This window comes from Colletotrichum lupini, chromosome 3, assembly GCF_023278565.1.
Source record: "Colletotrichum lupini chromosome 3, complete sequence".
NCBI classification, from domain to species: Eukaryota; Fungi; Ascomycota; class Sordariomycetes; order Glomerellales; family Glomerellaceae; genus Colletotrichum; species Colletotrichum lupini.
Genome location: NC_064676.1, coordinates 4,868,133 through 4,887,939, shown reverse-complemented (window position 1 = coordinate 4,887,939; position 19,807 = coordinate 4,868,133). Strand labels below are relative to the sequence as shown.

The following is a 19,807-nucleotide window of genomic DNA, read 5'->3' as shown; positions in this document are numbered from 1 at the left end:
TCGTTTTCTATCCTATACGATTGAACATAAAGGCATGGGATTTTTGTGTCGAACTTTCTTGTCTTCAATGTGATCGAGAAGAGAATGTTCATTCAGGGAAGCAAGGCGCGGAAAGAGCAACGAGGGTGCCGACCCCCCTTTTTTTCATTTTGACAGTATTTCACTTATCTTCTCGGCGATTTCCAGCACAATGCAAACGATATCCAACCAATTCTTCTTAGACGTATCCCTCTTCATAAGATCTACCTCTGGCCTTTACTGCTAACACTAGGAGTATCGTTGCACATATTACTGCCAGGCCACCTAAACCAGTCCCAAAGTATTGTGCCCCATGGAACCCGGACAGCTTGTCCGTGTCACTTGAATTAACTCCGACTTCTACGTTCCTCGCGATTCCCATAGCCAGCGATATGGCGTAGCTCGACACGCCCAGAACAAGGCCACTTGCGACCCCTTGGTGCCCCTCTGCCAGGTTTTGTTTGAGCAGGATGGTGGCAAGAGGCATAGTCAGGACCATCCCAAGCGGAGCGAACAAGGTGCTGACGAACGTGTTTGCCCAATACGTCTGGTCGGATGGTGCCGTCGCCATGAGTATAGATGCCAGCAAAAAGGATAAGACGGCTGCGAAGAACGCCCAGTATACCTCTTCTCCGGGCATGAGATACGCCAGCAGCAGGCCCACTGCCACGGCCTCGACGGCAACGGGTACGAAGCCCGCACTGGCAAGGAGCGGATCCCAGCTGCGCAGGACCTCGAGGGCTTGGAAGCCATAAAATGCCCAGATGACGAAGCAGGCCCACGCCGCTGCCGTGCAGCCTAGGATTAGATTCGACTTCGGGGTCATGGCGCGCAGCGGGAGGAGGGGGTTCACAGCGGTGGACTCGTTGTAGAAGAAGGCGGCGAGGAGCATGACGCCGATGACGAGGATGAAGTAGGTGTACGGTGTGCGCCAACCTACGGCCGGTGATTGGTTCCAAGCGAAACTGAACAGGACGAGACCGCCGCTGCCGAGGAGAGTCCCGGATACGTCGAGCTGTACCCAGATAGTATGATCATAGGGGCCTTTTCGAGGGGCTTGTCGTGGGACGATCAAGAGGCTGAGACCCGCAGCGGAAATGTTGACAGCTGCAAGTACGAAAAAGGACCATTCCCAGGAATCGTTGTAGGCAAAAAGGGACGACATCACCGCGCCTACCACGAAGCCCAACGGTGCGGCGACGCTGAAAAAGGCCAGTGCCATGTCTTTCCTCTGGCTCGCCGGTAGCGTCCTTTCGAGAACCGAGAAGCCGTTGGGTACGCAGAGCGCCGGTCCCAGGCCCTGCATGGCACGACAGAAGCAGAAGTAGGCGGTGCCGTCTGCCCTGCCGTTTTGGACGTTGATGGAGAAGCCGGCGAGGAGGCTCCAGAGCGAGAACCAGAGGCAGCCGGTGATGATGACGGTCTTGCGGCCAAAGGCGTCGCCCAGGCGTTCCGAGGGGACGGCAAAGGCCCCGATGATGAGTGTATAGGCTGCGGTGAACCACGAGTGCTGGCCGCTCGGTATATCTGGGAACGACTCGGCGATGGCGAGGGCCGGTGCTATGGCCTGGACGAGGCCGGCAAACATAAGGAATTGGTACAGACTGACGACGGCTACTAGGAAGGACTCCTTTGCGGACGACAGCGGCTCTGGCGGTATTTCTCGGAGGAGGGGATCTTCCGGATACGCTGCGGTTTGTATAGCCCAGGAAATGCGCTCCTCGTTTTCAGGGTACCTGGATTTCTCGCCGGGCCTGTTGAGGGGCGTTGCCTCCGTTGAGGACCTGAACCGTTGCGTGAAGACTATCCTCCTGGCAGCCTCGAATAAGTCTGGGTACTCTGAAGGATGTTCGAGTGCCTCGGGTCCTGACCCTCTCGGCAGTGTGGTGGCAGCCGTCGGTTTTACTAACGGCGTGGAAGTCGATGGTTGTCGGGCCTGTATTTCCGTGTCGTTATGTGGGTGTGTGATATTTACAGTCGGAAGTCGAGGAACGGACAACGCCCCTACCATCATGGTCCGTGAAAGAGGTGATGTCGCCGGATCACGAGAGGAAGTAGGCGATACGGGCAACACAGCATCATGCCTGGAGGCGTCGAGGGCCGAAGGAGCGGTACTCGGCCGAGAATAATGAGAGTTCGTTGGGCTCACGCCGTCGTCGTCGAGGATAGGAGAGACAAGAACCGGAGCCGAAGTCCGCCAGCTCAAGTTTCCTGGCCCGTTGGGCCCGAATGGCCTGCTGTCGTTCGCATTTTCTTCTCGAAACTGTTGTCGGAACGACTCTGTGACTGCTATCATGACATCCGCCACCCTCTGCATGGCCTCGTCCGCGTTTCGGGTCTCCCATGCTGTCGTCGGTGTGCGAGTAGTAGACGGTGAATGTGTGGTGCTTGAGTTGCTCATGTCGGTGTGTATCAGCTACATGTATCTTGTATCTGTGAAGACCGCGGCTTGGTGAAATATCGATATTCAATGTCCAGTCTTTGACTGAACGCTACAACAGGGGCAACAACGCAAAGCCGATAGTCACACACGGGTAGACGAAGGCATGAGAATAGAAAGCAACGCCAATACAAATGAAACGGTTAGATAGAGTGGAAGGCGAGAAAGAGAATGACAGAAGCCGGTCACCAGTACAAATCAGGTGCAGGAAGTGCCGTGATAGATGAACACCTGCTTGCAGGGGCACGCAGACCAGATACGGACTGCACAGGATCGGGTATTGAACGAGAGACAGTTGTCCAACCTTGGTCACCTTGGTAGCTTGAGCGACACGACAAATTGGTGTCCACTTCAAGGCCTGAGCTACTGATCCCCGGTGGATGCTGACGATGGCTCTCGCAAGGGGGCTGGCGTAGGCAGTTACTATCCTTTCGGCCATGGTCGTGGGCATGGGCCTCAATCAGGGCGCCGCAGCAGTCCACTGCCTCTCCGTGATCCCCCCGTCTCGAAGGGCTGATTCGAAGCTACTAGAGCTTGTCCAAGAACAGTGTCAAGGGTGTCAACATTCCCTAATCTGAGCTACCATGTTTGCTATTCGAGGCAGACGCGTTTGGGAGATCTTGATGCATGTCTCTCTTATTTCCGGGATGGCCTTCGGTAAGCGACACGCAAGTTATGCATTGCCGTCACATTGAACTAGTTTGCCAAATCGACACTCGGTTTTGGATCACACCAACAGTCGACGGACACACAAGTCTGGCGCTGCGGTGTCGTACAATGTGACGATCTCCATCGGTTCGTCAGGACTATTGCCTAGTGCATAGGACTACGATTACAGAAGACCGGTCATGAAGAAAGACAATATGCAGGCCGTCGAATAGACTTTTGATGTTCAGCAATTTTTCGACTGCTTGGGCGCGTGTAGATAGACGACGTTGTAACAGGGATCCCTGTAAACAAGCAAGGCTGATGCGAAGGAGGATGGGGGATTGGCGCCAACGATGTAAACCAGACCCCACTTGTCAAAGAACCGCGCCACCAACAGAGATCCTTCGCAAACGCCCCAGGCCGTCCAAGGGAACTTTCGTGATGCTACATGAATGAGACCAAACTCTTGGCCCAGTACAATAAGTGCCATCGCAATAGCGGGTCTCAGATCAGAGCGAACGATTGTTATGCTAAGCTGACTTGAATGAACTCTGTCCTGACTTCGGGTCAGAGTTGTCTGAGAGAGCTGATGCGATATGAAGTTCGTGGCTGAGTCCCGAGAAAGCGAAGTGACTATGAGTAGGAGGGTGAGCGTGAGAAAGAGGAGACAGAATGATCACGAACCTTAGAGGGAACATGTCATTGGGCTCAATCGCAATGGTCCAAAATGGTCAATGTCTTCGTCAATCGTGTGCTCGGTTCTTGGGTTATTCTATTGCATACGGAATAACTGGAATGAAAGGGATTGGGATATTTTTGGAAATGACATTCCGTCACAGACTCAGCCTCATTGCAGAAAAGTAACGGCGGGACTGCGGAAGCCGCTTAGACTCTCCGTTCTCAACCGGGTGCCTGGATAGGAGCCAAGCCACTCTTTCTTTCGTATTAACCAAGTACTGTTCTTATTTGCTCTGGCAAGTGAAACGCGCGGCGAAGACCACGAGCATATCGGAACTGACGACGCATTCAGAGGCGGAGGACGCCAGGCGTATGTATCTACCACTGATAACTTCGTAGTCTCATCCTTTTCCCCATAGAAAACTTGATTTGGTCGCCTGCTAATAAAAAAGAAAAAAAAGAGAAAAGAAAAGAAAAAAAAAACACACAAGGCGATCTCAGTACACTGCCATTCAAGATTTCGAACATTTCATCTGTTGATTGACATGTTGAATCTTTAGTCTTTGCTGTTTGCGCGGTCTGCTGTTGTAGTCGCATTGCGATGATAACTGGAAATAGCCGAGATACGTATCTGACGCCGGACGGCGAGGGCCAGAAAAGAGACCTGAAGAGATGGTTATCGTGAGAAACAAAATCAATGAATAATTGAGGCCAGTAATGATCAAAACCAAGTGGCTCGCCCCCGAGACCTTGAAGAGAAAACACGTCAGTGACCTGGATACGACAAATGGTCGTAGGCGAATATTAGGCCATGATCATCCTGAACTGTCCAACACTTTCAATCAAGACTTTTCTCTAATTTTTAGTTGACCACAGTGGATGATGTACATGTAGCCTCGAACCCCTATCGCCAGGCCCGATGAGAAAGCAAAGCAAACCCGAACGCCAGAGTCGTAGTCCAACAGATAAAACCCTCCCCAACTCAGACTTTGAAGCTGAAAACTCCAGTCATGGCCTACCGGCCTCCTCTGCTGAAACCACCCCTGCCACGGCCGCCGCCGAAGCCACCACCTCCTCTCGGCGCACCGCGGCCACCACCGAAGCCACCGCCGCCGCGACCGCCTCCACGGCCACCGAAACCACTGCCGCCACGGCCTCTGGGAGCACCTCCACGGCCGCCAAAGCCGCCACGGGGACCACCACGACCGCCTCTTGCCGGGCCACCACGGCCGGCACGCTTGACCTTGGGGGCACCTGGGGGAGGCTTGGGCTTAGGCAGGAATTTCTCCAATGGCAGAAGCTTCTCGGACCCGATGTAGAACTTGTCGCCCTCCTTGAAAGAAGTTGCCTGGATACCCTCGGAGGGCTTGATGGTGAAGTAAACCTGGTTGATGGGTCCGAGGACTTCGTCGACCTTGCCAACGGCAGTCTGTCAGAAAAAGGACAAAGTTAGTCGAGTTCTATTTCCTTTGGCTAATTTCGATCGAGATATAAATCGACGAGGGGTAGGTCGCACCTTGTTCTCGAGGAAGATCTGAGCGTTGAAATGAGGAACCTTGGGGTTGATGCTCTCGCAGATCATCTCGCCTTCGCAAGCGTGCATGAACTTGCCCATCTCTATACGAAAATTGCCGATTAGAATACTCTCGTGAGACAAAACAGCGACAAGGTGAGAGAACGTACCAAGGATTGTCGCGGGCGGGCCCATATCTCTGTTCTGGAAGCCACCACGGCCTTTGAAGTTATGTTAGCATCAAACTGTGAATTCCGTCACCGAGCAGACCCAATCTGCAAGTGCATTGGGATAATGAAATGTAGAGTGATTTCATACCTCCAAAACCGCCGCCGCCGCGACCACCGAAACCACCACCGCCACCGCGACCGCGCGGAGCTCCTCGTCCGAATGACATGTTGATATGTGGATTGGCGGGTTGTCGTTCGGAGCTGCTCCTGTACTGAGTGCTTTGGTGCTGCTATTGAAAAAAACGAGGCCAACGGGCAGCCGACAGAAAATTTCCCAGCGACCAAATTGTGGTGCAGGCCAATCGAGCTCCCTCATTGGCCACGGCTAGCGGGTCGGAACAATCCCTTCCGGGTGACCCCGCCAAAATTTCCAATACCTGGCCAGCCACCAGCCCACCTGCCTGACTTGAGGGCCATTGGCGGGGTGGTGGGCTCCAATGCAGGGAGTGCGGGCCAGACACCACCAGAAAGTCGTCCGAACACCTTGTTTGACTCACCGTAGGCTTTGGCGGGGTTGCTTCGCTGTGTTTCGCCCAAATTTGTTGGCACGAAAATCGGTCTTCGTGTGCCTTTACTTTTTCCAACCCTCACCCTTCTCACGCCTACCACGACCGCTCAATTGGACGACATTATGGATTCCGCGAAGCAGGCCGTCGAGGCCGTCACCGAGGGCGTCAAGAAGGTCGCTCTCAACAAGGACAAGGCGCCAAAGAAGGAGAAGAAGGCTAAGGATACTGGCGATGCCTCGGCCGGACCCCTCGAGCTCAACCCTCCGCCCGATTTCCTCCAGAAGAGACTCGACCTTTTCGACAAGTTGAAGAAGGAGTACGATGAAGAGCTCGCCAGCAGGCCACGTGAGGCCATCACCATCACCATGCCTGACGGCTCTATTCGTCAGGGCACCAGCTACGAGACCACCCCCGGCGAAATCGCGAAGAGCATCTCCAACAGTCTGTACAAGCGCACCGTTGTCGCAAGACTCGACGGCGACCAGAACCAGTTGTGGGACTTGGATAGACCTTTGGAGAAGAGCTGCAAGTTGGAGTTGGTGAGCTTTGACGACGAGCAGGGCAAGCAGGTCTTCTGGCACAGCTCCGCACATATTCTTGGCGAGGCTTGCGAGAGGAGATTCGGATGCTCTCTGTGCATCGGTCCTCCGGTCGATAATGGTTTTTACTACGAGATGGCGCTTCCCGGCGGCGCTTCTGTCCAGGCTAGCGACTGGAAGCCCCTCGAGTCTATTGTCGGATCGATTGTGAAGGAGAAACAGAAGTTTGAGCGCCTCGAGCTTACCAAGGAGCAGCTTCTGGAGATGTTCAGCTACAACAAGTACAAGCAGCACATTATCAACGACAAGATTCCCGATGGTACGAAGACCACTGTTTACCGCAACGGTCCTCTGATCGATCTTTGCCGTGGACCCCACGTTCCCAGCACCGACCGTATCGAGGCTTTCAGCATCATGAAGAACAGTGCCTCCTACTTCCTCGGCAACCAGGAGAATGACTCTCTGCAGCGAGTTTACGGTGTCAGTTTCCCTAGCAAAAAGGAGCTGGCTGCGCACAAGAAGTGGCTTGAGGAGGCAGCTGCCCGTGATCACCGCAAGTTGGGCCAGGACCAGCAGCTCTTCTTCTTCCACGAGCTCTCCCCCGGCAGTGCCATGTGGCTGCCCCACGGTGCGCGTATCTACAATACCCTCCTGGCTTACATCAAGGAGCAATACTTCAAGCGCGACTACCACGAGGTTATCTCGCCCAACATGTACAACGCAGAGCTGTGGAAGATCAGTGGTCACTGGGACCACTACAAGGATGACATGTTCGTCCTTGATGTCGACAAGGAGAAGTTCGGCTTGAAGCCCATGAACTGCCCTGGCCACTGCCTCATGTTTGCTCACACCCCCAAGGCGTATCACCAGCTGCCGTGGCGTGTTGCTGACTTTGGAGTCCTCCACCGCAACGAGGCCAGCGGTGCCTTGTCCGGTCTCACCCGTGTGCGCAGATTCCAGCAGGACGACGCTCACATCTTCTGCAGAGAGGATCAAATCAAGTCTGAGATCAGCAACTTGTTTGACTTCCTCAGTGAGATGTACGGCCTGCTGGGTTTCACCTTCAAGCTCCGTCTCTCCACTCGCCCAGACAAGTACTTGGGAGAGCTTGAGACATGGAACAGGGCTGAGGGCATGCTGAAGCAGGCACTCGACGAGTTCGCCGCCACAGAAGGCGGTGTGCCATGGACTATCAACGAGGGTGATGGCGCCTTCTACGGTCCCAAGATTGACATCAAGATCCTGGACGTCTTGAACCGTGAGTGGCAGTGCGCCACTATTCAACTGGACTTCCAACTTCCTCAGAGCTTTGGTCTTGAATACGTCTCAGCGGAAGTCAACACTAAGCCAAAGGAAGAGGAGGCACCTGCCGCTCCCAAGGTCCCCGAGTTCAAGGCCAAGGACCCTCAAGCCGTTATCGACTCGGCTGCCGGTACTGGCGAGGAGGAGAAGGAAAAGAAGCGCGTCATCAAGCCTTTGACGAACGGCTGCCAGCGCCCTGTCATTATCCACCGTGCCATGGCTGGATCCATTGAGAGATTCACAGGTTAGAATTGCGCATGGCATGTCGCTTGAGCATCGCTAACATTCGTGTCACAGGTATCCTCATCGAGCACTTCGCCGGAAAGTGGCCCTTCTGGCTCAGCCCTAGGCAAATCATGGTCATCCCTGTTGGTAAGGGCTTCGTCGAGTACGCCGAGGAAGTCCAAGCCACCTTCAAGAAGCAGGGCATGTGGGTGTGAGTAGTTCTCCGCTACCCGTTTAGATCTGGAAGAGATTCGCTAACTCAAATTCTCTAGTGATGTCGACCTGTCCGGCAACACGCTGCCCAAGAAGATTCGCAGCGCTCAGCTTGGGTACGTACAATGGACTGCGCTTCCGTTTGGTTTGAGAATGTGACTAACTCGCATAGCCAATACAACTTCATTTTCGTCGTTGGCGACGAGGAGATGAAGAACAAGCAGGTCAACATCCGCTACCGTGATGACACCTCGAGCCAGGACCGCGGCAAGCCCGTTGACGTCGCCGAGGCCGTTGAGAAGATCAAGAAGCTGCGCGAAGAGCGCGGCACCTATAACCCATTCCCCTCCGTGGTGAAGCCCAAGGAGGACAAGGCATGAACGTGAGAGATGGAGCATGGCTTTCATGACAAAATGAATTTTGAAGATGGTGTTTGGGAGGGTGGTGAAACATTTCGCAATTTGTAGCCTAGACTAGAGGCGCAAATCGTATCCATGTGCGGGAACAAAATACGAAAAATCGAATTTCAAATGATGCCAATGGACGACGATCGAGTGGCAATGATCAAGTGGCAATGGAGGAAAATGTGTAAGTAGGGTATCATGCGTATTGTATTCTCGCGTGCACGCTTAGATGTGTATCTCTGTGCTACAGACGTCCATTCCCTCAGTGCAATTGACTGATAGTTCCCGCTCCGTATTGTTCACCTCTGGCTTCGCCTCGTATGATTCTGCGGCGAAAGACTAGCTCGTGGCCCCAGTTCGTGTTCTCGCTGCGCAGAGAGATCTTACGAGACCTCTCTTGTTTCTTTATTCTTGTGCTCGTGTTGAGGCGCAAACACGTCTCAAGAACTAGGAAGGACAGACTCTCGCCCGCTTAGCTCATGGTATGACCGAAAAAGTTAGGAGACACGCCCTAAGGCTTGGGGATATGAATGCTCTTGCTGGTCATAAGGCATCCGTGAACCACGAACACAAGAGCAATGGGGTGGAATTCCAGTGCAGTTCCCGACAGCCACGTTCCGAGAGGAAGGTCCTGAAGAATCCAACGCTGAGATACCAAGTACGCCATCACAGCGTCAAGGCCAAGACTGGTAGGGATGGGAGTGCCTTCGAAGTATTTGCTTTTTCCAGTTGCATCCTTGGGAAGAGCGGCGACAGTTACGTTGAAGCGAGCGAGACGCGTGAGGCCGCAGAGGACAAAGAAGGTCAGGCAGAGGTGGTCGATGGGTGTGCGCAAACCAAGGGCGAAGGCCACAGAAGCAGGAGCGACGCCGAAAGAGATCTGTGTTATATATCAGCCGGGCTTGCTCCAACTCAATCCCGCTCGGAGAGACTCTATTATTCCCTGGCAAGGATTGTAGGTGTAGACCATCGACCCGGGATAAACGGATTTGTCGCTTGAAAACGTACCAGGTCAGCCAGAGAATCAAGCTCTTGGCCCATCATACCACTCTTCTTTCTCCAACGTGCAACTTTACCGTCCATGAAGTCGAAGAAGAGGCCAAAGGGTAGGAAGGAGAGGGCGAGGTACAGCGTGCTAGTGGACGAAGGATCGCCAAGACAGTAGCGCAGAGAGGTAAAAATTGACATGACACCACAAGCTCCTATTCCACAGCAAGTCAGCAGTGCTCTTCTCCTCTCAATATGACTTTGCAGTGCATCCGGTCTCAGAAGACGCATCTCGCTTGGGAAAACGTGCGGAAGAAGCTGGGAATATGTGAGACCGTACCATTACAGAGGGTAATTGCGTCGGCGAGGTGGAGGGCGCGGATCAAAGAAAAGTGACCGGGGTCGGCCGCGAGAAGGAGATTCTGCTTGTCGTGGGCTGCATTGAAGGCGACGTATTAGCTCGGATGGCATCTGGAGAGAGCAGTACGTGCAACATACCAGGCTCGGCGAAGCTATCAGCAGCATCTTTGGCTGCCTTGCCATTGGTGGCTACGCTGCTTGTCCGTTTCGACATGTTTGGTTGGGGCTTTCCCTGAGGCTAGCTGTGTGGACTGTGAAGACGTTGTCGGAGGAGAGACACAGTGGATGCTTGTTGATATGCCCGTTCAATTTCGTGAATTTTTCCTTGTCCTTTTGGAAATCTCGACGGTGGGCGTTAAGAGGGACGAAGCACGAAAATTGTGGAAGCGGAGAAGAGAGGTTGAGAGGATTGAGCTAGTTTTTGTATGCAGCAGCTTCGTGGAGTGGGAGGCAGGTGTAGGAAGAAATGTGAATGGAGGTGCTGGGCAAGCAAGGTAGGTAGGTAGGTCGGCATGAGGTAAGTCGGTCACACTCCTCCGCCTCAAAGCCAACTAGGATAGCTGGGGAAGGCACATGCCGTCATAGCCCTGTCGTTCTAGACCTGAAGCCGACTAGCGGGGGAGCTGGTCCAGCTCACGAGGTGCCGTGCACGTGATTTCCACCATGGCGTCCAACGTCGCACGGTCCAGGCACCGCCAACAACCGGGAAATCTTGGCACGGGCACCATATTGGCATATGCCAGCCACATGGGGGCACCCACGCACCTTTCCTTGGGGTAAGCTACTTGGCTACCTCAATGGACAACACCTTTTGGCCAACCCATTTTTAGCAGTTTCTTACCTTACCTTACCTACTTTCTAGAAGGTTGCTGTCAATGTCAATGTCGTACGTGCCACTGCGGGGTCTAAGCTTCATGTGTGTAGCCGTGTATTCATTTCGTGTATTATTTACAACGACGAGGCAGATCACTTATTCTTCTGCTGTAAAAACCACCTTGGCTTGTTGCGTAGAAGTGGCCACCCAACCTAAGTCACCGCGTCCCGTACGTGGTCTTATCCATGTCCAAGGCGTCTCGTCTGCTAGGTATTTCGAGGCCGGTAACCCCCTGATTTGATGCTCGCCAACCAGGAGATAGCGTGCCATATATTGGAATGTGATACTCCAGTATAAGGCGGATGTCTAGGCGTGCTTCGCCAGGAAGTTGTAGGAAAGACGTGCAATTTCCATCATTGTTTTTGGACGAGCCAGGAACCCATGCCATATAGATGATGGCAATGGTGCTCCAATTCTTCCTCCCGTTTCGTAAATACTATTAAGTTTTATCTCCAGCTGCCGCTCGTAAGAATGACAGAAACGCCACGGATTTCCTTTATCGAACAATAAGGATCGAAAATCCGTCGACCCAGGCTCCACAGGAGCCTGCCACACCGCAAATAGTGTATCCTCTTGGGGGTATCAAAGTATGTCTGTCGGGGTGATCAGCGACAACTGACGATTAAATGAAACTGCGTTTCCTAGACTTACGTGGATCCGCCCTGAGCATTGCCAAATATAGGCGACCGTCTGCCCAAGCTCGTGAGGACCTGGATTGCATCAATCCAAGCGCCCGAGCGGACGTAAAAGCCTGAGATGTATTCACCCCGGCGAATATCTAATGGGCATCTGTTAGTATATGGGCTTAACTTGACCCTGGCAGAAAGGACATACCAAAATCAAACGCATCGCCACCCTCTTTGCCTCCCCGTTTGCCAAATAATTGCGTTGTGTCGTCATCATATACGAATTCCATGCCGTCTACTGCATATCCATGGTAGAAGATGATGCGGGAGAGCACTCGGTTCTGTTTTCCGCCGCTCTCAAAGATGATTTCCTGTGGCTCAGTGCCATCCATGGCTGAGTGGCCCAGAGGTTTGCCTCTGTAGGCTGTCTTGCCGAGCGGGCCAGGGGTTAATTTGAATGAAGACTCCTTGGAGCACAGCTTTTTGAAATCATCGATTTCCAAAGAACCGCCGCTATGCGATTTGACCGACACCCTAAGCCGCCCCTTCCGCTTGTTCTCTGGGAGCTTCTCGCGTAGCTCGCGGTCGTTCAATGTTAGTTGACGTTGTACCGAATTGTTTTCGAGGGGATATTCGATCCATTTTCGGCAGAGATCATCGTCCTCTGCGAATAGCTCGATGAATGCGATGCCAGTCGCTGCCATTACAACCACGTTTCCGCTCTCAATTGGGAAAGCGTGGACGCTGTCGTCAGCGTTCATGGGGGGGTCGTTTGGCAACCTGAAGCAGGGATGGGCGCGGAAACGTAAACAATCCAAGCGGTGCCAACCGCACTCGTCATCTTGAAGAACCAGGCCCCCCTTGGACTTGGTCCTTGTGCAGAATGCCTCACGGGTCACGAAGCTGCGATTGAGTGTCAGGTAGTCGCGGAGCATCACGCCAGACTCCTGATGAGGACATCCAAAAAGGTGGCCTGTCTCGTGCAGATGGGCACCAATTCCGATGTTCGCTGCCTCCCAGGAGCTGCCAGCCTGGTTGCAATCGTTGGCGACGTAGGCAAGGTCAGTCGGAGTGCAATCCGTAAATGCAGGGACGACTTCTTCGAAACTCGTGGGATAGCTTTGCAGGCAATGGGATCCGAAAATGGCCAAGTGCAGATCACCTGCATTACCGCCAAACGCTGCGTGGCCCCTTACGACATTGGCCTCCTTATCCCATTGCGTATCGAGCATCAACACGGAAACGTATTGCTTCTGGCCACCTAGTGGCCTGAAGTATTGTTTCACCGCATCGGCAGCTATTTCGTATAGGTCCCCCTTCTTGCTCGCCTTCTCATTCTGTTGCGCTAGCTCGAGATCTCGAATTTCGGCGACTGTCTTGTCTGATCTGATGATATGGATCCTGGCCTCAGAGCGTAGGTTTCCGTTTTCTCGATCCCGCTGGTTCGATGTGCCGGCGGTCCATTCCTCCTCAAACCTGAAGACGCGACGTCCAAGTTTGTTTCGCCACATTTGCTCAGCTGTAAAGGCTTGCCAGAGGTAAGCGGCCATTCGGAATTTGCGAACTGCCGTCTCCAAATCATTGCCCTCTCGCTCAATCCTTGTAGGTACCGCATCGAAGGTCTCAGGAGAATCCTTGGCAACCATGATAGCGAGCTGCAGCGGAGGTGCATTGTTCGCCGGCAACATGTGGATCGTCAAGTAAGATGCGTGAATCGGATTGGATGACGAACTGTTGGGCAACTTTGGACTTGAGAAGTCGAAGCGGATCTTGTTTGGGCCTGGCTGTAGGTACACGAGGGCCTTGAAATTGGAGTTGCATGCGGGCCAACATGTTGGTGGAAAGTTGTCGTCGAGTCGGGTTACCGAAACAGTGCCGTCGAGAGAGTGCTGCGAGGAGTCGCCAATAGTCCCATGTACGAGGAGAACCTTTTGGTATACCTTCCCAAATATTAGCAGAGCGCTCGGAAGCTGCAGCTAGAAGCTGGTGGCCGCGGTTGCGGATGTCTATGGCTGGCCGTCTGAGCGAAGCCGCCGCGAGCATGATTGGAGAAGCAAAGGTGACACCGCACGGGGCCACGACCCATGCGTATGATTGAGATGACCTACCCAGGCATTGTCGGTGATATTTGCAACTCTGGGCGCATATTGAGAGACTGGCAACGCCGACTTCCCGCCCACAACAGGAGAACCAAGGCCTGCCATACCAGAAACGCTGTGTCGGTGGGAATTGGGCACCGGTTGCAGCGGCGGACGAGCTTGAGGATTGCCCCCATTGGAGTCCTTTACTTGGAGGTCGAGAGCAGAATCGGAGGCTTGAGCCATGGATGGTGGGGTCGAGGCACCGCTTGTGGCAGTGGGAGTGGTAATGTTACTGGCATCGCTGGAAACGTCGGTGTTTGAGCGGTCGGTCTTGAAGCTGGCTTTCGAACGACGCCGAAGTCCTCTGAAGTTGAGAATGGACGGAGCCATTGTGCCTCATAGAGCATGCGATAGCTCAACCGCAAACGAGTGACAGCTTCAGCAGTAGATATTTTGGCATGTGCAGCGTTCTGGAGGAGCAGATGATGCAAGTTAGAAGAGTCGGGCTCGGGTCCAACGGAGGGAGGAGCAGAGAGCTGGATTGGGTTTGTCTTTACGAGCAGAGGTAGACAGGTAGGTAAGTAGGTAGGTTATTGAGGACAGGTAGAATCCCAACGACAGTAGAACCCGGACGGGGGGAAGGGTTCCTCGAATCGGGTCACTGATCAGCGAGCGGTATCTGCAACGAGTGTGCGCTTGGTGCGGGATGGTCGACGTTTGAAAGTAGGCGACGTGGACGGATCCGCAGGAGTGCGGCTGTGATGAAGGACAATTGGCAAGCAGCAGCAAATTCGAGAAGGTAGATTTGGCAGCGCAATAGGAGAGCAAGCAAGAAAGGAAGAAGAAAAAAGGGCGCAAGTGGTCTGCAGGGAAAGGATGGGAACAGACCCAGGATGGGATGAGAGAGAGGACGAGATGAGAGATGGGATGGATGATGGGGGGGGGAAGCTTGGGAAGGAACTCCGGAGTGACCAAAAAAAAGTTGTCCAATAATTACAAGTGTGCAAGTGTGCAATACCGGTATCCGTACTGCGTACCTATGCAATGTCCAAGGTCCAGACGCTTGCTCCAGAAGGAGTGAGGTGTGGTCCAGTTGGTGTCCACGTCTACGTCCACACTTCACGTCTCACGGCCCGGCTTGACAAGCGTACCCGTAGTCTTGATGCCGTCTCCATTTGCGAGCCGACAGATGCAGCTAGACATGGAGCGAAATCCAGATTTGCGCGTCCAAAGAGGGACAGCAAATGGATAATGGACAGGTAGGTACACTAGCATAGTACGGACGGGTGCGCAAATTGAGGTGCAGCATAACGGCAGGACCCATGTCGAGATTTGCGTGTGGATTCGTACATTTGCATAAGAGGCCTGCTAACAAGCCAGGTAGACATGCTGGTCGGCAGATAACCGGCAGCGAGTTCGTCGATGACGTTGCCGTGTTTCGAGAGTGGGAAACATGAGTGCGGCGGATTGAGATTGCGACCGGGGGTTTGGTTGACCAGGAAAATGGAGTAAGAAAAAACAAGACTGGCCAAGGAGAGGGGCTTCAGCGTCCTGGCCTCGAAACTGCGAGATAACGAACGTTGAAACTCTGATTGACAGATCAGCGTACTCTGTGCCTACTGCGTACGCGCTTGATGTCCAACTAGTAGCTACCTAGGTACTCGAGGGGATGCGGATGCCTAGGTACGCAGTAGATGGCCATGCTATTTCTCCTTGCTGATCCCGCTCAATTCCATGCGTCTTCCATCATGTCGTTCTCGGTGTCCGTACAAAGTATGCGTACAGCTGTCGCATCGCATTCAAGTTTCTCGCATCCACATTGATAAAGGCCCAGCCAGTGGAAGTGGGGGCGACTTCCAATGAGATTTGTATATGGAGGCTAGCGTCATGGTCTTCGTCAACACCACGCAAACAAGTGCGGCTAGCAAGAAACCAATAGTACCTACGGAGTACATACAATCTACAGCTTGAGGTACCCAAGTTAATAGGTGTCTGTACTTTTACGCCATGTTCCCGAATCTGATAGTGGCTGATTATCAGCAGGCGCAAGGCTGTGGCTGTAGCGGTTCCGCTGCCATCCCACCTTCCACCTACTGTGGTAGGTATCTGCATGGATGATGACAGGGCAGCCAGCCAGGCCCGGGCAGCAAGGACCGGGGGCTGAGGCATGGACGCCGAACCGGTGGATCCACCTGTCGAAATGGAAAGGTGTGATCGAGATGAGGAATTCAGTCACCACCACTCACCAGTCACCACCATCGGCTTCGCGACATACCATGCTGCACACCTCTAGGCTCTCGCACGCAAGCACGGCAAGGTACGGATGGGCGGCCACTCCAAGCTAACGTATTCAAATCTTATCTTGGCTCGGTGGTGGATGCCTTGTTCGACTTAGTTGGAGTTATAACAGTGTTTTTCTCGATCCGTACCTTGGGTGCTTGGCAGCTCTTATTCTCAATAACAGGATAAGGTGCAGCGTTTGTGTCTATATCTCGGTGGCCGCATGTCCGTTGCCCGCCGACCAACATGGTACTACAGACTTTGCGTGACGCCCTCTGTAGTGTAACTGTTCCATCCACCTTCCTTGTTCGCAGACTCAATCGCCTAGCAGCCAGTAAGGAGAATACTGGTTGCTTCTGCAGTCCTGGCAAGAACATACGGCTCCGTTCTGTATCGGCGAGAGCTCTTCTTCCCCTTCATGCACCCCAATTCGGTTGGAACGATGGCAAAAATCAACGGTTGTGGTTGGTGGCGGCTTCGGGTACCTGACAACACCAACCTACTAGCCGTGCCGATTGCCATTGACTGTCGATTCCAACTCACGTCACCCGCAAGCCCACTGTGTGGCCCATTGGTTTTATTTTTGGCCAAAGTGGGCGGCGCGGGAAAGTAGAGAGGGAGAGCGGCCGTGCTATAGTAGTTGATTCTCCGATACTAAGAAACCGGTTAAGAGTCTCTCCTGTTTGTCTGAGATATCTTGGAATTGTCCCCCTGTCAGGCGCATGCTGCAGCTAGACTGCCTCCTCCCTGCATGTTATGCACGTCTGCATAGTCGTATCGCCCAGGGCACTTTCTCATCCATGGATAGCTTCCACATCTAGGTATCCGTACTTCGTATTTATGTGTAATTGCTTGGCGACGAGTATCCGTTTATCCATATTCTGCTCTCGGTATCCGTATGCTGCATGAAAATCACATGCAACTAGGAAGTGTCCTTATTTAGTGGATAATCGCATAGAGAGGTCCGACTATCCGTCTTGGTTATAAAACGACAGAGTAATTACGTATCCGTCCTGGATTACGGAGTACAGTAGGGTGTCAAAAGTTCGTGTACACCCTCCCAGTGCGTCACCTATAGCCCACTAATTACGTCTCTTTATTACTAGAGATATCTTTCTAACTTGAGTATAAATAATATAATTTAAAATTTTAATAAAATACTTAAATATATAAAGTATATAAAACTATTTTTTATATATTTTAAAATACGTTATATTAGTATTTTATAATATAATATAAAAGTAGAATATAAAATAAAAAAGAATTTACTAAGAAGTACAGTGCTATTCGCACTTAAAAGGCCCTATAATCTACTATAATAAAAATCTCTTAAAACCTACTTTTTAAAAGATTTATTTAACGCTTATATAATTAAGGAAAGTATAGTGCAACTTAGATATATACTAACATAGTAGTTAACTAGTTATATAGTAATTGTTTATTTTTTTCCTATTATATTTAAGTTTTTATTCGCTATTGAAAAGTAGTACTTTTGCGGGATACTGTGCGCTGCACACGAACCTTTGACACCCCACTGTACACATGCCTCGATCTCCAATTATCTCCACCAACAGGAAGACATACCATACGGAATCAGGTCCGTCGGACAATCGTATTCTCATGATCGGCAGACGACGTGACGGCGTGCTGCCGTATGGGCATTCTGCCTCTTGACCCTGCAAGCATGAGAAAGACCATGGTGCCCTTGACGATGTTTACCATCAAGACCGACGTATGTTCTTGATGCTTTCTGCCGGTAGACTACAAGTTTCAAAGGTACTGAGAATTTGAATAGAATGTTGGCTAATGTGGGTCCAGGCAACAGTCTCGGTCGGAGAGAAGGAAACGCGGATGAGCCGAGACGGGCTTCTGGCGGTTGCTTTTCAGTGACATTCAACTCGCCCTCCAAGACTAGATAAGTTGCTCATTTACACCTCGCGAGGGGCGCTCGTTGGTCCCTCGAGGCTCGAACAACCAACTGCGCATGTCTCCAGATGGTGTCGTAAACTGGGTGGCAGGGAGAGAGATTGACGAGCCTTTGCGTAGGTTGCAGAGTGAACTAACTCACTTCGCTAGCTTGCGCGTGGGTAGGCGCCCAAGGAGCTGTTAGCATCGACAGGGGTCTTAATTGATTTTTCCTTCAAGCCCCTGGACTCCAAGAGACTGAGGGAAATGACCACCTACTTTGACCATAGGCACCTTACGAATAAGGTAGAGGATGCCCTCTTCGGCACATGGCCACCTCTCTGGCAGGTACGACCCGCACGTATGATTGGTAGATGAGCGCCCTGCCAACGGTATCCAAAAGGAATCTCACGGGCTGGAATGCTGGACAGTGTCACGCCCATACAAGGTCTGGAACGCATTGACGTTTCCAGTGACATCGATTGCAATGGGCACGGCTTGCGGACACTCACTCTTACGGTCAACACGATACATCGAATCTCAAGTCCGCCGTAGTGCTCTTACATCAGTACGGATCAACAGGAGACGGAGTAAGTTTTTGAGAGTAGTGTGGCGCATACTTGCCGTCTCGTTCAGTCAAGCCTTTGACGGTGATTGCGCGCTACGACGCACATGACCAATGCGTAAAAAAATAAAGATAAAAATAAAAAAAAAGTTTGCAGCACAACAGCATTGGAACGAGCTCTTCGATGAGAGGGGGGGGGGGGAAGAAAAAGAAGAAAAAAGCGAGCATCAGGCAAGCCTCGAGGTACGAGAAGCATGAGGTTGGCAACGAGGACGAAAGATTCTTTGGTCCCGCCCTCGCCTCAGTTGCCGTGACAAGTGCAAGTTAGATGAGCAAATCCGCTGGTTGGGGAAGCTGGATCCGTTTTTGGTAAGGCGTTTCTGATCCGCGCCGTCGCTTCTGCCCGGGCCTCGACGAGGTTTACCTTAGTTGCTTGGGAAGTCTGAGAAACGCAGTATGTGAGTTGAGCATGACCTCCCCTCTGAAGAAGCCCACACCTCACTGGGGCTGGTCCTAAAAGCGCATAGTGGAGGCTATCGGCACTCAGCTTGACGTGGTCCGGCGCTTGCCAAATGCGCACCATCAAAAGCCTTTCCCTTGCCTGAAGATCAAGATCGAATGCAAGTAAGGTATCAAGAGCAAGATGGGAGTGAAATATCTCCATACTCCATAAGGCGCCTTACCTGCGCTTACCTTGAGGTACCTTAAGGCTTAGGATAGGAACGGGAAGGTCCGGGCGAGCTCTCGAAACAGGACAGTGGGTGATACCTTCCAGAGCAAAAGTCGGGTGAAGGCAGGTAAAAGGTAGAGCCTTGAGGGGACAATTGGCGCTTCAGGTCGTTTCCACGTCAATGGGACGGGAAACCTGCCCGGACTGAGGTGAAGACTCAGAGGGGTCCAGCGGCAGGTGGCCCCGGAGTCTGGTTGGGTCCAGTGGACTGTAGGTGAATTTTGCTTCCCGGCTGGGTCCTCCATCCGCTGAGACCGGGCCACTCACTGCGCTACGTTTCCCAGCTGACCAGGTGGAAACACCACTCAATCTGAACTTTCCTCTTTCTCCCCGTTCAGCCAGGTCCTTTCGTTGTCACTCTCCTCCACAGCAAAATCTCGACAACGCAGTGCATGACTTCGATTTGGGACAACTTCCTGCTCCTTACCTCGATTATACCTTGAAAACACACACATACACCCCTCTATTCCTTTGTGGTTGTATACACTCCCTCCTCCCACGCATTCCAGAAGAACAATCCAACCCCTCATCCACCATTCCTTTGACCGTTGGTTGCTACGGGCTTCTCAAGGTCTCACCCCCCCCCCAATCCTCAAGGTCAACGATCGGGCCCTTGGACTGGACTCCCGTCACCCAGTATCCTCCTTTCCCCCGCTTTCACTATAGCAGGTGACAGCCGA

The 19,807-nt window shown here is 52.6% G+C and overlaps 6 protein-coding genes across 6 annotated transcripts; 1 reads left to right on the top strand and 5 right to left on the bottom strand.

The window, feature by feature from the left end:
* Positions 1 to 217: 217 nt before the first annotated feature.
* On the bottom strand, positions 218 to 2,419 carry CLUP02_06208 (aminotriazole resistance protein; the record flags this gene model as incomplete). Its single annotated transcript, XM_049285208.1, has 1 exon — positions 218 to 2,419. The coding sequence occupies one exon, from the start codon at positions 2,417 to 2,419 to the stop codon at positions 218 to 220; it is 2,202 nt and encodes a 733-aa protein (XP_049142351.1).
* Positions 2,420 to 4,799: 2,380 nt separating this feature from the next.
* Positions 4,800 to 5,694, bottom strand: CLUP02_06207 (H/ACA ribonucleoprotein complex subunit 1; the record flags this gene model as incomplete). The annotated part of the gene is made up of 4 exons (XM_049285207.1): positions 4,800 to 5,213; positions 5,301 to 5,401; positions 5,468 to 5,518; positions 5,616 to 5,694. 4 exons carry the CDS (start codon positions 5,692 to 5,694, stop codon positions 4,800 to 4,802), a joined length of 645 nt encoding a protein of 214 aa, XP_049142350.1.
* A 335-nt stretch (positions 5,695 to 6,029) lies between these two features.
* Positions 6,030 to 8,695, top strand: CLUP02_06206 (threonyl-tRNA synthetase; the record flags this gene model as incomplete). The annotated part of the gene is made up of 4 exons (XM_049285206.1): positions 6,030 to 8,121; positions 8,175 to 8,313; positions 8,375 to 8,431; positions 8,488 to 8,695. Coding segments are annotated over 4 exons (2,496 nt in total), but the record flags the coding sequence as incomplete, so codon positions are not given.
* A 535-nt stretch (positions 8,696 to 9,230) lies between these two features.
* CLUP02_06205 (CDP-diacylglycerol-serine O-phosphatidyltransferase) lies at positions 9,231 to 10,280 on the bottom strand (the record flags this gene model as incomplete). Its single annotated transcript, XM_049285205.1, has 4 exons — positions 9,231 to 9,599; positions 9,728 to 9,965; positions 10,013 to 10,142; positions 10,205 to 10,280. 4 exons carry the CDS (start codon positions 10,278 to 10,280, stop codon positions 9,231 to 9,233), a joined length of 813 nt encoding a protein of 270 aa, XP_049142348.1.
* A 1,156-nt stretch (positions 10,281 to 11,436) lies between these two features.
* Positions 11,437 to 14,037, bottom strand: CLUP02_06204 (metallopeptidase; the record flags this gene model as incomplete). Its single annotated transcript, XM_049285204.1, has 4 exons — positions 11,437 to 11,533; positions 11,592 to 11,718; positions 11,775 to 13,542; positions 13,675 to 14,037. The coding sequence occupies 4 exons, from the start codon at positions 14,035 to 14,037 to the stop codon at positions 11,437 to 11,439; spliced, it is 2,355 nt and encodes a 784-aa protein (XP_049142347.1).
* Positions 14,038 to 14,062: 25 nt separating this feature from the next.
* CLUP02_06203 (uncharacterized protein) lies at positions 14,063 to 15,925 on the bottom strand (the record flags this gene model as incomplete). Its single annotated transcript, XM_049285203.1, has 9 exons — positions 14,063 to 14,183; positions 14,249 to 14,510; positions 14,685 to 14,753; positions 14,799 to 14,842; positions 14,932 to 15,235; positions 15,309 to 15,387; positions 15,418 to 15,539; positions 15,646 to 15,839; positions 15,894 to 15,925. 9 exons carry the CDS (start codon positions 15,923 to 15,925, stop codon positions 14,063 to 14,065), a joined length of 1,227 nt encoding a protein of 408 aa, XP_049142346.1.
* Between the last annotated feature and the right edge of the window lie 3,882 nt (positions 15,926 to 19,807).